Source organism: Eubalaena glacialis, chromosome 15 (genome assembly GCF_028564815.1).
Source record: "Eubalaena glacialis isolate mEubGla1 chromosome 15, mEubGla1.1.hap2.+ XY, whole genome shotgun sequence".
Taxonomy (NCBI): Eukaryota; Metazoa; Chordata; class Mammalia; order Artiodactyla; family Balaenidae; genus Eubalaena; species Eubalaena glacialis.
The window spans coordinates 42,356,123-42,372,836 of NC_083730.1; the positions used below are offsets into that span (position 1 = coordinate 42,356,123).

At 46.2% G+C, this 16,714-nt stretch overlaps 1 protein-coding gene and 1 non-coding gene across 2 annotated transcripts in view; both read right to left on the reverse strand.

The window, feature by feature from the left end:
• The window catches only part of MOCOS (molybdenum cofactor sulfurase), a 54,729-nt gene that overhangs the window by 33,518 nt on the left and 4,497 nt on the right, over positions 1-16,714 (reverse strand). Inside the window, exons 2-7 of the mRNA XM_061169632.1 lie at positions 14,990-15,079; positions 13,758-13,824; positions 12,227-12,871; positions 9,164-9,240; positions 6,017-6,216; positions 47-163 (exon numbers count right to left, since the gene is read on the reverse strand). Of these exons, the coding sequence (XP_061025615.1) occupies positions 47-163; positions 6,017-6,216; positions 9,164-9,240; positions 12,227-12,871; positions 13,758-13,824; positions 14,990-15,079 (1,196 nt within the window). The remainder of the gene's footprint in view (positions 1-46; positions 164-6,016; positions 6,217-9,163; positions 9,241-12,226; positions 12,872-13,757; positions 13,825-14,989; positions 15,080-16,714) is intronic.
• On the reverse strand, positions 7,236-7,365 carry LOC133076076 (small nucleolar RNA SNORA20). Its single transcript, XR_009697484.1, has one exon. It is a non-coding gene; the product is annotated as a small nucleolar RNA SNORA20 (small nucleolar RNA).

Below are 16,714 nucleotides of genomic sequence, written 5' to 3' on the forward strand. Positions count from 1 at the left end.
TTGGGGCTTGCTGGCCAGCGTTTGGACCACACGGTCCAGTACCAACCTGAAGATGCTTCTTGATCATCTCATCACTTATCCCCAGGTGCCTCTGGCAGGCCCCAGTGTTACAGAAGCAGCCGGTTCGCACGTGGATGTTGTGAAGACTGGCCATTTTATCCACCTGCGGGTTTAATATATGACATGGAACCAGTGTTAGGAGTGTCCAGTTTTACTCTGATTGCCTGGGAAGGAGTTTCAGATCCATACTTGGACCTCTCTTTCTTAACAGTAAAATGAAAATATGAGCTTGGAATTTTGCTCTAAAGTGCCATGATCTATCGTGGGTTTACTAAACACATTTTATAAAATGTTACTGATAATTAAATCTTATCCAGTTGGGTTATAAACATATGCCTGAGAAAAGTGAAAGATATCAAATTCACACCAAACTCCAAGTTAAGAGCTCACATGTAAAACAAGCAATCTGATTTCTTAAATGAGCAGACATTTTTCCAAAGAAGACATAGAAATGCCCAACAGGTACATGAAAAGGTACTCAACATCACTAATTGTTAGGAAAATGTAAGTCAAAACGGCAATGACATCAGCTCTCAAATATCTAATAGCTTGCATCTAATATCACACCTGTTAGAACAGCTATTATCAGAAAGACAACGAATAACAGGAGGTAGAGAGAATGTGGAGAAAAGGGAACCCTCGTGCACTGCTGGTGGGAATGTAAACTGGTGAGGAACTATGGAAAACAGTATGGAGGTTCCTTAAAAAATTTAAAATAGAACTAATTGCTGGAACTTTGATCCAGCAATTCTACCTCTGGGTATTTATCCGAAGGAAATGAAATCACTGTCTTGAAAAGATATCTGCACCCCCATGTTCATTACAGTATTTGCACTAGCCAAGACATGGAAACAACCTAAGTATCCATCAAAGGATGAATGGATAAAAAATATGTGATTTATAAATATTATTATTCAGCTATAAAAAAGGAAATCCTGCCATCTGTGACAACATGGATGGACCTTGAGGGCATTATGCTAAGTCATAATGAAATATGCTAAGTCATAATGAAAATTGCTAAGAAATAAGTCAGACAAAGACAAATACTGTATGATCTCACCTACATGTGGAATCAAATCAAAATTCATAGATACTGAGAGCAGATTGGTGACTGCCAGAGGCAAGGGATGGGGGTCGTGAAGGTGGTCAAAAGATACAAACTTCTAGTTATAAGATAAATAAGTCCTGGGGATGTAATGTACAGCATGGTGACTATAGTTAATAACACTGTATTGCACATGTAACAGTTGCTGAGAGAGTAAGTCCTGAAAGTTGTCATCACAAGAAAAAGAATTTGTAACTATGTGTGGTGATGGGTGTTAACTAAACCTGTAGTAATCATTTCGCAATATACATATATATCGAATCACTGCACTGTACACCTAAAACTAATACAATTTTATACATCAGTTATATCTCAATTGTTAAAAATTTTTTTTAATAAATTAATCTTTGAAAAAAGAGCCCACATGTTTCAAGGGAGATTTCACAAAAATAAAATCTGAGGGCGGCTGGGACATGGGGCAGCTCCTTGGCATCCTCTGACACTGGGTAGATTCCCAGAGCAGGACTTAGCAGAGCTACCAGTCAGAGCAGCTCTGCCTCAGCTCCCAGCCCAGGCTGCAAACATTACTGTGTTGACACTGTGTGTTATCGATTTGCTTTTCATAATGTCTCAGACTTTGGGTTGAATCACAGAACTAACTGCTATTCAATCCAGAAGTTCCAAGGCTCTTTCCTGTCCCCTGGAAGCTAGACAGGCGATTCGTAGTCACAAGGCTCAAAGGTGAGCTGGCACGAGGGATGTTTATCCCAGCTCTTCTGTTTGTGGGTCCAGGACTCCATTCCCCCAAGGGCCTGGGGGCCCAGTGAGGGTCCTCAGCCCTGGTGACTCAGGTTAAACTTGGGGGAGTGCCCTAAATGCATTCAAGGAAACAAACACATCTTGCCCAGTCAGAGAAGCCTTTGAAACTTTTCTCCCTGGGAAGTACAGGTGGGGGACACAGACACAGGTCACCACGTGGTCAGCCTGGCCTCCCCGCTAGGCAGGCACAGCGGTGTTACCTCCCACACACCCTTATGGGGACCACACTGTCTTCCCTTTAGCCATCTCCCCTGGACAGTCAGAGTGAAAAGAAGCCACCTCTGCTGGGGAAATCCAGGAGTTCCCTGCTCTCTGAGGTGAGACCTGGCGGCACCACTGGGTCTACTCCACCTCCAGGATCAGGTGGTCTCCATTCAAGGGGTAGCCCCTAGGAAAGCCCCTCACTCCCCGACCCCAACTCCCGCCAAGCTGAATGAGAAGTCTCCCCCACCCACCCCGTATCCACTATTCCAGCTACCACAGCCACAAAACAAGCCACCCAAACTTGGCGGCCTAAAACAATAACCATTTTATTGTGCTCACGGCTACAGGGGGGTCAGGAATTCAGAAAGGCCCCAGAGGAGATGGCTTGTCTGAGCTGGGAAGACTAGAAGGCTGGGAGCGACATGATGTCTGGGGTTGGAATCACCTGGAGACTCAGTTTCTCATGTATGTGTCTGGCCTCCAAGCCAGAAGGGCTCAAAGCAGACAGTCACCATCATGCCTGCTTTTGGCTTCCTCACAGCATGGCCGCTCAGTGTAAAACTCCTTACACAGTAACTCGAGGCTCCAAAAGTGAATGCCCCGGGGAGCAATGCTGATGCCGCGTGGCCTTTTCTGACCCAGCCTCCAAATCCAAGCAGTGTCACCTTCTGTAGCATTCTGTTGGTTATGAGTGAGTCACAGACCTGCCAAGATTCTAAGGGGAAGAGACAAGGACCCCACCTAGAAGAGCACGTGGGTGGAAGAGGCTGTTTCGGCCACGCTTACCCTTCATACTAATTTCTCATCACAACTTCATCTCCTCTCACCCTGAGACCTTTGGAATCCCACACAGGCTCGGCCAGTGCCCAGCCAGGTGAAGGAGTTGGCTGCTGGGGCAGGATGAGCGCTGCATCCAGGGAGGGTGAGAAACCGGCCTGACCACAGTGCAATGGAGCACTTGCTTCATACCAGCTCAGTGCTAAGGGGCTGCGCATTGTAACTCATTTAATCCTCATGACAACCTATCAGCAGGGAACATTGTTATCCCCATTTCACGGAGACTTGGGGAGCTTACGTTAACTCACCCAAGCTCCCAGAGCCAGCAAGAGGCAGTCCAAATCTGAACCCACCCTCTTAACCACTGGGTAGACTGACTTCCAACAGAGGGGAGAATGAAATTCGGAGACCTGGATGTCAAAAACAAGAACCCCAAATCTTCTCACAGAAGGCTCAATTCTTTCACGCATCCCTTGAAAAAGAGACAGCCAGACCCAGCCATGATGCCATCTGATCTTTCCGAAGGCCCCCCAAATCCCTGTGGAATTCCCACATGTGAAGGAGCCCAGGAAAACCCAAGATTCTCCTGGGCCAGCACAGCGGGCCATGGCTCAGCCTCAGCCTCCACTCATAGGATGAGCTTCCTCTACAAAGGCACAGAGGGAGAAACTCATCCTGTGTGATGCCTCGGAGAATGAAGGTCCTGGTGAAGTCAGCCAGGCACCCAGATAGGCTCCCTGAGGGGGAGGGGGATTCTTCCTCTTGAGGCTTCTCTGGGCAAATGGGGGGGTGGGGTTCTTTCACCGCTCCTTGGACCAAGCAGAACCCTGTGGGCCCACCACCCCCCCACCAAGTACAAAGCCTGCCTCTTATTTGTAGAAAAGCTGAAGTCTCCCAGGCCTCCCAGAGTCACAAAAGAAAACGCTTGAGCAGTTAATGATTAGGACAATAGAGTCACAGACTCCGTGTCTGATGAAAGAATGGGATTAATGCTATTGCTCGTAATAATCTATATCTTTGTGGGCATAGGAATAACTGTAGCTTGCTCTGCCCATATATGTGAGCGGGCAACTAAAGTTGTCAGCAAAGAGATGCTACAGACCCATGTCGACATCTTTCACTCTAAGATCTCGACACCCTCTCTCAGCATGAAGCAGTTACAGAAGATGGACCTTCACTCCTATTCCCATAGAAATGTAATGATGTCTGATAGTGGGGATTTGTAAGCAGCTCTTTTGCCCCTTTTCTGTTTGTTCATTTCTGTTTTCCTCAGACAGACCTTAATTGTAAAAATGAGATCACTAGGTAACATTTAACCTAACTCCGGACTTCTGCTCTACTGAATGTACACAATGCCTTGCTTAACCGGTTGATTCCTTTCCTGGATTAAAAGGAGTAAGAATGAAGAATGAAGTAGTTAAAGAATAACAGCTTCCCTGTTAGCAAATTTGCAGGCGGACCACAGGGGCAAGAGAACATCCAATTGCAGGTGGACCATGAGGGCAAGACAGTACCAAACGAAGATCAGAAGTCAGTGGGTCTGCACGCAATGGAAAAATGATGAAGAATCTGATCTCCTACCTTAATGATTAACTGAGACTGTTTCCCCTTTTTCCCTTTAAAAATTGTCATGGCTGAGCAGAATCTTCGGAGTTGGTCTCCGGACATGAGTCCACTTTCTCCCCAGATTGCCAGTTTTTCTGAATAAAGCACCTTTCCTTTCTACTGACACTTGCCCCTCGATTATTGGCTTTTGAGTGGTGAGCAGCCCAACCTGAGTTCGGTAACATGCCTGCCACAGCACACTTCATGGTCGCTTGTCTGCCCTCCTCCACACCCCTCAAAAAATACACTTATTTTAGGTTCGAGAATGAAACTTATTGTACCAATAACCTAGAATAACATATTTGAGAAGGCAAACCTTTGGCCCCGATGCATTTTCCACCACCCCTCAGAAGCATTTAAAATTGCCTGCTTCTGAGTGGCCCTGGGCTGTGTAAGTGAGGGGCAGTGTGGGCTGGGGTCTTCACAGTCAACTCACCAAAGAGACAACTTATGGTTGTAGAGTGTTGGCCCCTGGACACCAGTGAGAACCAACATTTCCCCCAGAGAGTATTTCTCAAGTTGGTTCCTCAGAAAGTTTATGGCTATTCAGAAGGGGGGACAGGATTCCTTGAGAAATGGATTTTGTTTGAGAAATTCTGGGTTTGACAAAGTGTACGGAGATAGTGGCTTTCAAGGGAAGACGAGCGCTATCTTCCAAACTTATGTGATGATCAAATCTGCTCCTCACAGCAGTTCTAGAAACCCGGGCTCTGAGAAGGGCCTTGGGCTCCCCATGCCCAGTGTGTGACAGCCCATCTGCTGACCACCTACTGCCATGTCTGAGTGCTCAGTGTGACTCTAGATTTTTTAATGTACTGGGCAGTGACCAGCTTACTCAACTGTGGTAAGGATCCAAGCAGTTCCCAAACCTGAATTGTTTTCATAGGAAAATACATACAAAGGGTATATCTACAGAAACTATTTTATAACCAATCTACCAAACCCTTTGAACTCATAATATGGATGAACTATGGCAGACATAAGGGCTTTTGTGCTACTAAGGACATCATTCCTACTTCATTAAAAAAAGAAGAGTTATGAGTTCCAAGCAACATGCAAACAAATGGTGGTAAGAAGCCCAGAATTTTGTGTAACACTATGATATGGTCTGATGTATCAGTGGGGCTACCAAGCTGTTTGTACATGAAACGACATCAGACAGGCTGTTCTGTCTACACTATTTTAGGGTGTCTTCCCTTGCTGGCAAGCTTCAGCTATCCCCTCCCACTGCCATCAGAGACTCGACCTCTCTCTTCTCATTTGAAATTGATCACCTGTGGCTAAATAAGGAGGGCTGAAGAACTAAATAGCCGTGCTTGTTAGAACAAGAGTAAAGAGCCTCTAAGGAAGGACCAGTGGCCTCTCCAACAGTGCACAGGATTCATCATGGCTATTGCAAGGGCCCAGAGGCCTTGACTGCAAATTTCTGGGCTCAGAAAGGCTTCAGAATTCCAGACAAGAGTGATTCTGTTGTGAACAGGTCAGCAAGATGAAAAGAAAACCCACCTGGGAGTAACCAATGATGTTCCCATTGTCATCGAGCACGTTGAAGCTGATGACCGGACCCTGAACCTCTGGGCTGCTGAACTCAGAGTCACTGTAAATCTGCACGACAGGGGCTCCGTTGGGGTACCGAAGGGTGGACAGGGCAGCGTAGGTGTACTGAGCCAGGGTAAAGGTGTGTTGCCTGATGTTCTCCATTCCACCTCAAAACAGTTACGAAAACAAAAGGGGATCATGAACTTTATGTAAAATTCACTATCTCATTTTTAAGAAAATGAGATCACTATAACTGGCAAACTTGGACCTCATATTAATGATTTTAAATACTTGTAAATAGTGCATGGTATTGCCCACATGATAAATGTCTAGGTCATTGGTACTGAACGACAGTTTACCACTGCTGCTTCTGTGGAATTTTCCATAGGAATTGTTGTTGTCATTTTCCTTTTTTTTTTTTTCCAGTTTTTTGCACTTTAATGTGTAATACTCGAGGTACAAGAAAACTGCATCTAACATTGTCATAAATCAAAGAAATCAGATCAGTCATCAAGGGCTCCAGAGTGAACAGCATCTTCATAACCTCCATGCTTATCGTCTTTGCTTTCTGGGTATAATTTAATAAGATCATCAATTCGAAGAATGGTGATTGCAGCTTCAGTTGCAACTTTCAAACTCTTAACTTTAACTATGGTTGGTTCAAACACCCCTGCTTGTTTGTTGTCTCGGGGTTTACCATTGACCAAGTCAAGGCCAATCCATTTTAGATTTTTGTGTTCTGGGTTAACTTGAGCCTCATTATGAAAAGCTCTTAATTTTGCAAGCAGATCTGTGGAGTCTTGGGCAGCATTAACTGCAAGAGTATTAGGAATAACAAGAAGAGATCTTGCAAACTCGGCAATAGCAAGCTGTTCCCGGGAGCCCATGCTGGTGCGTAGTTTTTGAGGTGTATGGAAAGGGCTGCTTCTACAGCACCCCAACCCGGAACCACAGATTTTGACTCCAAAACTCTTCACTACACAAAGAGCATCATGTAAAGAGCGCTCCACCTCATCACACATGAAATCATTTGCCCCACGTAAGATGACTGACGCAGAGGTACGAGCCTTAGTGCTATTTTAAAAACAGTGAAATTCTTAAATCAATGCTTTAATAAGTCCATGCAGAAATTCACTCTAAGTGCCTTGATGAAATCCTGCTTACACAGGACATTTAGACATGGAAGCAATGTCTAGACCATGGAGAAGAGATGAAATGGTTACTTCACCTCAATTTACAATGGCCCAACATTATTTTATCCCATGCGTATAACTGCTTATATCATTGAAAGACTATAGCAGCCAATAAATGGGAAGTCATCTTCCTTTTTAAAAAAAAAAATGTTACTTAAGCATTCAGATAATTTAGACCCTTTGGTAACAGATTGCAAAAATGTACAATTTTGTCTTTAAATGTATCTCTTTTTTGCTGTTGCTGTTTGTTTTCGTTAATGTTTAAATCTTTTTTTTTTTTTTTTTTAGTTTCTTGGCCACACCGCACAGCATGCGGGATCCTAGTTCCCCGACCAGGGATCGATCCTGCGCCCCCTGCAGTGGAAGCTCGGCGCCCCAACCACTGGAGCGCCAGGGAAGTCCCCTAAATCATTTTAATATTATACAAAGCAGTTAAGGATACTTGCTATAACATGGATGAACCCTGAAAACATTATGTGAAGTGAAACAAGCCAGACACAAAAGGACAAATATTGTATTATTCCTCTTACATAAGGTGCCTAGAATAGGCAAATTCATAGAAACAGAAAGGAGAATGGAGTTTACTAGGGGCTGGGGGAGGGGAAATGGGGAGTTACTGGTTTTTCAGTTTGGGATGATGAAAGTCCTGGAGAAGGATAGTGGCGATGGTTGCTCAACGATGTGGATATACTTAATGCCACTGAATTGAATATTTAAAAATGGCTAAACTGGTACATTTTATGTTATATAGATTTCATCACAATTTTTTCTAAAAAAGAGCCTAATTAAGTAGGCAAAATCAGGGTTTGCCTTACTGTGGGGCTGATATTGTCAATCTGCCTTCACAGGTGCCCCTGGCTCTGTCAGACCCTCTCACTTGTGGTTTGGATACCTTGCTAGTATCTGTCCTTGAGAAAGTGCTCATTTCTCAATGTCTATCTTGATTATCTCCTCTTTGTCTGGATGATGCCCACTCACCTCCCTGCATTACTGTCATGACAGCCCTCCTATGAATTCTGTCTGCCCGCAGTTTTAGGCTTAGGCTGAGGACCTAAGGGTCCCCTTATTATGACAAGAGAGAGAGAGAGAGAGAGGAAGGGCTGCCTAACTGCTAAGCCGCGTCCCTGGTTCACCATAACCCCATACCCATGTGGACGGTACAAGCAGTGTCACCTCGTTCTAGAAGCTTAGCCTCCGAAAGGAGCGCCCAGAGCGCAGCAGGAGTGGGGAGTCATAGATCACCAGACAGAGGTTCTTCCAGCCTTGTGCCTTGTGCCAAGCCCCATAAGATGGGAAGTGGCATCCATCTGTGTGTTAGCCTGTGGGGAATGTCCCCCACCTGCTCACACACCCCAAGCACTTGTCAGGAAAGAAAACATGTATCATTGCAAAGGCCAGCAGAAGAGACAGTGTTTGGGGGCTCAGGGTTAGGCGTTAGCATTGCCTGGGTTTAAACCCTAGCCCTCCCAGGTTCCAGCTCCCTGGTCCTGGGGAAGGCATCCAACCTCTCTGAGCATAAGCTCCTTCGTGGGCAAAGTGGGCTCGTCATAAAGCTCCCCTGTGGGAAGACCCAGCAAGGTAAGTGCTAAATAAGGTCTCAGGATCTGTAAGCATTCCCAGTGCAGGGACCAAGGAGGGCTCCTCTGCGTCTGTAAGGTTATTAATCTCTGGATTTGGAATGTCTCTCACTTGTTAAAATGTTCTTTTAACCGACCAAAAAAAGGTCCAGTTTCTTGCTCTTGCCTCAGAAGTCATTTCTGGAAGTTCTTTAGAATCAGCTTCATCTGCATCAGTGCAGAGCTGCCATGTGCCGGTCACCTGCACAGACTCTCTCCTTATCTGAATACCACCCAGGCCAGGGCTCCCTCAAGGACACGGGCAACAGGAAGCAAATTCCACACAGATAAAGAGGTCCACTGACCTGTGAGGCGCTCTAAGACATCGAATCCATGTTTTAGCGCTATCACGTCAAGGAAGGAGATGGTGCCATCTTCAAACCTGTAATGGTGGTGAGGGGGATGAGGTCAGGCTGTGGCTAGCTCCTCTGTGTGCATTTCGTGTATGTGACAACGGGGCTTTGACTCTAGCCTTAGCCGTGATCTATGGAGACCTTGCCTTTGCTGCCTTATACAACGCTGCTCTCCCCTCTCCTCCTCAAGACAGAGGGTCATGCACACCAAGACATGCGGGCTGCCTCTGGCCCTGACCTGCTCTGCAGCTTACTTGGGATGGGCTGGCAGTGGTGATAAAGGGCCCTGAAAGACAGTCACCACCTTGGAAGACTTCGGACTTGACAAAACCTCAAGTGCTGTGGGCTCTTGAAATGCTGCCCTTGACCCCAAGAGAGCACCACTGACAGGGCATCAATTCAGTCAGATCAATTGTGCAGCCATGAGGTTCTTAAGAGTCTATGATTCCGAAGTCTATAGGACCACAGCTATTCTAAGGCTCTCAATAAACTTCCTGATCATCATTATAATTATATTTGCATTTTATAATTATTCATTTAGACAAAATCCTCATCAAATCTTTATTATCCATGTACTGCATGTCGGGCACCGTTCTAGGTGCTAAGGATATAGCAGTTAACGTGACACGTAGGATCCCTTCCTTCACAGGGCACAGAAACAAGGAATAACAAACAGCAAACAGGCAGGGAAGCCAAATAAGCATCAAGCCAGGGGGTGACAAGTGCAATGAAGTTGCCTAAGCAGGAGGGCTGGCGGCTGCTTTAGACGAGATGGTCAGGGGAAGTCCTCTCCGAGGAAGATCATTCGAGCAGAGACCGAGTGGAATTAAGGGAGCGAGGGAAACTGCTCATTTTTGCAACAGTTTTGGAGGGAAACAGAGTTCCAGGGAGAGGGTGCAGCAAAGGCCCTGAGCAGGTGGAGCCAGAGCAGCAAGGAGGTCAGTGAGGCCAGGCGCAAGAGAGCAAGGCGGAAGGTGGTAGGAGAGCAAGTCAGAGGACTTCACCCTGGATGAGACAAGTGGCCGGAGGGCTCCGAGCAGAGAGGAGTGACGGGATGGGGCCTAGGTTTTGATAAAACTCCTCTGGCTGCTTCATTAGCGAGGGGGAAGCCTGGGGCACAGTGAGGAGTTTCCAGCAAGCATCCCATAAAGTGTGGTGACAAACAGCAGTCTTATGCAAGTTGAAGCTTTCAATGGAAATACCGTGTTTTGTATTTTAACACTCTAGGGATAAGAGTTGCTCACAATATCATTACCGGAATGTTAATATCCTTATAAAACTAATGGTAATTAATAGATATATAGAAGTAATAATGAATCAGTTGATAATTAACTGACCATTAATAAGTTAGTAACTAATGACTCTTTAATAAATTAAACATGATTAGGCAATAATGGCTTCTGTTATTAATTGATCAATAATAAATAGTTATTGATTGATCAATAATTAACAGACTCTTAGGAGAAAAGGGAGGTTTTTTTGTTTCCATCAGAGGTTGTTTCTCACTGGGTTATAAAATAGAAAAGATTAAGAACATGGTTCAGATGCATGTTCAAGAAACATTTGAGTTGGGTATTAAATCTCAAGCTCTAGTCCTAGGTTCACAAGAAAAATATGAGGCTTCTAATGGTAAATAAATACATTCAGCTTTCTGGGAATCTTGGTGCAGCACCTGCTATAAGGCGATTCACCCAAATTGAAGGCAAGAGGTCTGGTTCAGCCCAGCGCACTCATGCCGTGCCTGTAATGAGCTGCCCCACTCCTCTAGGTCTTCAGGTGCCCCTACTGACTAAATAAAGTTTGGGTTGTCATTTTGTTCTGCCTTTAATTTACATGATGTTGTGCCTGTCATTCTGTTCTCACTTGGTTATATTATATGCTACGTTATCACACTTGGATTCAAAAGGTTTTACATTAGCTTTCCTGTTTTAGAATCGCGCAACTATGGAGAAGTCCTAAATGAAAGAGACATCAGATAGCCTCATAGCGTACTGATGCCAACTCAACCTTGGTGCCTCACCTATGTTAGCTCTAAAGAATTGTATCCTTTTAGAGATGCACTTTATAGGAAAAACATGAGGTGCAAAGATCAAGTCACAGGCTCCCATTCCCACAAACAGTGTGCAGTGGAGCCCGGATTCACTCCCCAGCGGTCCAGCTCCAGAACCTACACTCTGGACTATGGCTCTACTGCCGAGGCCATGCCCCGACCTGCAGGACCCTTGAGTCTGCACCTGGGTCTGCGGGGGATCTGAGCCACCTTCCCATCCAGGCCCCGGGGCCTTCTCAGGCACAGCAGAGTGACCAGCTCCTGGCCCCCACCTCATGGTATCGCCCACTGTTGGACCCAGCAGAACCCTGGGTCAGCTGCCATTTTCACCCTCTCATACCTTCAACCTTACGGGCCCCAGCCACTGGCATCTGGGGGATTCCTGGGCACGAGCCACACCGCCTGCCCCTGCACGCTGAGAATGACATATAGACCAGCAAACCCAGGCAAGGAGCTGCCTGCCCTCAAACTTCCTTGGTAACCCCCGGGAGGCTCACAGAGGCTGCTGTTAGCTGTGCCCCCGAGTCTGGTGGCCTCTGATTTAACTGGTTCCTCTTGCTGACTAGACACCAAGCTGAGCTGATACTAGCTGCTGAAATACAGCTATGCTGTCAACATGTATGCACACTTGTTCCAAATGGCACCATCCTTTCAAATCACTGCTTCAATTGCTGCCCCCTCATGTCAGTGCTGTGGCAAAGGCCTGGGGCCCATCCTCCTTACTCCCTGGAAGGCCTTCATCTCTTCTGCTCGCAGCCCTTCCCTGCAGGCCCTCATCCTCCCACAGCTGTGGAGAAGCCCACACACAGGGCAGAGTTCACAGCCCCCTGTGGCAGCTCCAGCTGACCTCTGACTCTTGGATCCGGGCCCTGCCACCCAGCACCTCCCTTGCACAACCCTACAGGTGGCATAGGCCAGACCCCAGCCTTGCTGAGCTCCAGCAGCCACTCCCATCGCCCGGTTACCTTTCAGCCACCGACTCTCTGGGGATATAGAAGTCTTCTTCTGCAAGGTATGCAGCGGCCGTGCCTCCTCCAAAGTAGGTTTTCCTCAGCAGAGGAGCTGAGCGGCTATTCACCAGCAGGGCGCCCAGGCCGGTGGGGAAGCCAAAGATCTTATAGAAGGAGAGGGGGACAAAGTCGGCCCGGTGAACCGACAGGTCCAGAGGCGAGGTGCCCACGTAGGCAGCCGCATCCAGCAGCACGAACCACTTCCCAGGCCCGCTCACGGGGCGCATCCGCCCGGACTTGACCTCTTCTATCCAGGACAGGGGGTACCTGGTCCCGGAAAAGTTACTCTGAGCTGGGTAGCAGAAGAGATGCAGAGGCTGGCCGTTGGGGTCGCTGGCAGCGGCAGCATCCTGTTCTCCCGCCAGCCACATGTCCTCTGGCCTGACAGGGATGGAAGTGATGTTCATGGCTGCGGTGACCTCCCTCATGCCCACCACAGACGTGTGGCTGTCAGTGAGGTAACAGAAGTGACTCCCGCTGCTCTCGGGGCCTGGCGACACCCACGGGAAAGCCTCTGCCACCAGTTTAAGAGCAGCTGTGCTCCCGGCCGTGAAAATCACAGTGTAGTCCTCTGGGGAGGTGTGGAAGTGTGCCAGGATCCTGGAAGAAGCACAGCATCAGGGAACTCCTTGGTTTCCCTCCAGTGTTACATGTTTGGAGCTAGTTGTATTTCAACTAAATACGACATCTCTCTACCTTAAGAGCTAGGAAAAAGCCAGGGAGGCTTTGCCACATTGTGAAGTTAGGGCAGGGGCAGAGGAAGTTGTGGGAAGAGATGGCAAATGGGTGCAAACCGGCAAAATCACCCAGCCTCCCAAATCCCCACCCCCAAATGGAGAAGACAAAAATCCACAGCTACCTTAAACTCAGTTGAAAACACCCCTTCTTGGTCTACTGTCTGGCTCTATCATAACAAGTTTTCAATCATCAACTTGTTTCACATTGCTTTTAATACGGGCAACCCTATAGCAAGAGTATCATTTTCAAATTGGAAATAATTTGAAATTGTATAGATTCAAATATCTTTAGGTACCACCTAAATTATTTTGCCAAAAACTAATTAATTTGTTATGTTCAAATATTAGTAAAGGGGGGAAAACTGAAAAAACAAGATGTCTAAATCTGAAATACGAAAAGAAAAAAAAACAGAGAAAGCATTTTTTTTCTCCCTGAAAACAAGACTTAGGAACCTGGGTCACTCCTTGTCACTCTGGCCCCCAGGAACTCTGGCACCAGCCCAGAGCCGCACACGACAGCTTGGGCACCTCAGAGGTGCCCACCTGTGCTTCTGGTCGGCCCCGCTCTGCACCTGCTCACGCTCACCTTCCTGTCCTCTGACCCTGACGGCTATCAGCGTGCATGTGTGGTCATTTAGCTGAACGTGATCTTCCTGAAACCAACTCAGAAGCTCTGTGGGATGTGGGTAGGTGGTAGGAAGTCCATCCACCCACAGGTGCCCACACGAGTTGGTGCCCCTGCTGCTCACCTGTAGCGCACCTGCTCCACCGTGTCATGGGTGAGCTTGCTGCTGACGTTCTGGCTGTGAGGATTACCTGGCAGGTTACAAAGACAAAGCCGTTGGGTCACTACTTATAGTCTCTCCTTTTGTGTTCCTCCAAAATCCCCTCCCTCAGTTTCTCAAAATTTAAGCAAAAAAATTATCATATGACCCAGCCTTCCCCAAGTTCCAAACAGTAAATTTAATCAGGGAAGTGAGAAAATGCAGAAAGAAAGGAAAAGTCAAGCAAGACAAAATAATAATGGTTTAGCCATTAAACAAAGTCAAGGACCTTTAGTTCCTCCTCAAGGGCCATAGATAATATTCTGGGCCATATCCTTTGAGCTATTTTATAGATACTAAAACGCATACCAGGTGGAAGAAGTTAACTGTATGCAGCCCCTACCCAGTTCTCCCTTCACATCTCCACCGCTCTCCCCTCCCTGTTTCTGGGCTGGTTCCTGAAACCACCGCAGGGTCTTGGCTCATGCTGTTCCTTCTGCCTAACATGCCCTCTCCTCTTTTCCGAGTGAACTCCTGCTCCTCCTCTAGCATCCGCCCCACTCCTGTAGAAGCTTTCTGTGACACTCACGCTGCCAGCTCACCGACACTCTGCAGGTACAGACCTCCATAGAGCCCGGGGCCTTTTGGTCACAGCCCTTTGCTCAGTTGATAATTTACTTTATTTACATTTTACACCACTTTACTTTTTTTAACATTTATTTGGCGATCACTTACTTGATTGAGGTCTTGTCTTTACTAGACCATAGTCCATGAAGGTAGGGACTGTATTTACTTTGTTCCCATTACAGCACCATGCCCCCAACACCAGAGTGGCTTAATAAACATTTACAGAGTGAATGAATGAATGAATGAATGAATGTTCCTCCTGCTGTCCCACCCTCTGCACTGTGCTGGTCCCACAGGGTCATCCCACCACCAAACACAGCACCCCGTGCCCTTCCTGACACTGACCCCTTTTTCTGGAAGTAACCTGTGTGTCCCTGAGGCAGTCCCTCCCACCCAGCAGCACATGTGCTACAGGGACTGACCCTGGGTACTTGCTTGCCTGACCCCCTCTCTCACGGGGCTTACTCAGCTTTGTGTGTTCAGCACTGTCCCCGCCTGTTAATGTGACATTTTATTAAGCATAGATATATTAGCTGAATGTAGCTGGCTAATGTTCAATGCAAAATCAGTTGTGCTGTGTTTTTCTTTACCATAAACATTTTCCATGAGATCTTTAGTGAAGCTTGTAAGCTGGCTCTGGGGGAACAACGTGGCTCCTGCATGGTCAAGATAGACGGTTCCTGAAAGAAAACACAAAATAAAGCTGTGATTATTTTTCAGAGGTATTCCACTCATTTCACCTAGATCTAGTTTGTGTGAACCTGACCAGTGCCCATATGATGTGTTTAGACATAACACCAGGCCACTGATTTCTCCCAGCCTCTTGATATGCATGCTCTTTTTAAATATTCTTTCTTATTCTTTTCCATTAAGGTTTATCACAATATACTGAATACAGTTCCCTGTGCTATGCAGTAGGATCTTGTTGTTTATCCGTCCTGTATATAATAGTTTACATCTGCTAACCCCAAACTCCCAGTCCTTCCCTCCCCCATCCCTCTCCCCCTTGATGTGCGCTTCTGAATTCAAGTGGAGGCATGAGCAATGGAAGAACTGCACTTTCAACATCTAATGACCCTTAGAGCCCTGAGAGCCTTCCCGATGAACCAGCTCTCTTCTGAACCTGGAAGGGCAGCCCACACAGAGAAGAAGCCCAGCGGACGTTCATGATTCAGGATGGCAAAGCTATTTCATGTTATGACACACACCCTATTCTGGAGTTTCCGCGCAGCTTCCCAGGCTGTCAAGCCCTGATTCTACGTTCCCATAGTGAGTTCCAAAGTCCTCAACCCTAGAACAGCTGTGACAGCTTCGGAGATGACTGGGAATGGCTGTGGTCTTTCCAGTCTCTCTCATAAACAGAGAAAGGCAAATTTAGATGACAGTGAGATACCAAGTGTTACCAATCAGATTGCCCCAGATCAAAAGGATAACTCACTGTATGGGTGAGGGTGTGGGGAAACAGGCCCGCTGTTACACGGCTGGTAGGAGGGTAAATGGGTGCAACTTCTTTGTGGACAGAAATTTAGCAATATCGCTCCTGCTTTAAAAATGCAAACTCCCTTGACCTAGCAATTTGTCTTCCAGGAATCTATCTTATAAATTGTGAAATGGCCTGTCAGTGAGGACATTCAGTGCAGCACTGTCTGTAAGAGCAAAGGGTTGGAAATGAGTTAAATATCTATCAACATGTATTTAAAATAAAGAATTTGAATACACCCATCTAGTACTGACATGGAACAAACTCCAAGATATGTTTTCAAGAACATACAACGTGAATAGATTCATTCATTCTTTCATGCACTTAACAAATATTTTTTGTTTTGTGCAGGATGGATTTTTCATTTATTTTATAACAGCTTTATTGAGATTAATTCATATACCGTAAAATTTGCCCTTTTAAAGTGTATGATTTAGTGGTTTTAGTATATTCGTAAAGTTGTGCAACCATGGCCACTATCTAATTTTAGAACACTTCATTCATCCCAAAAAGAGACCCCATACCCATTACCACTCACTCCCCAGATCCACCCAGCCCTAGCCCCTGGCAATCACCAATCTATTTTCTGCCTCTATAGATATGTCTACTCTGGACATTGCATATAAATGGAATCATACAACATGTGGTCTTTTCTGTCTAGCTTCTTTCACTTAGCATAATAATTTCAAGTGCATCCATATTGTAGCATGTATCAGAACTTCATTCCTTTTTTGTGACTGAATAGTATTCCATTGTATGGATATGCCACATATTTTGTTTATCTATTCATCTGCTGATGAATATTTGGGTTGTTTCCAATTTTGCCTATTATAAA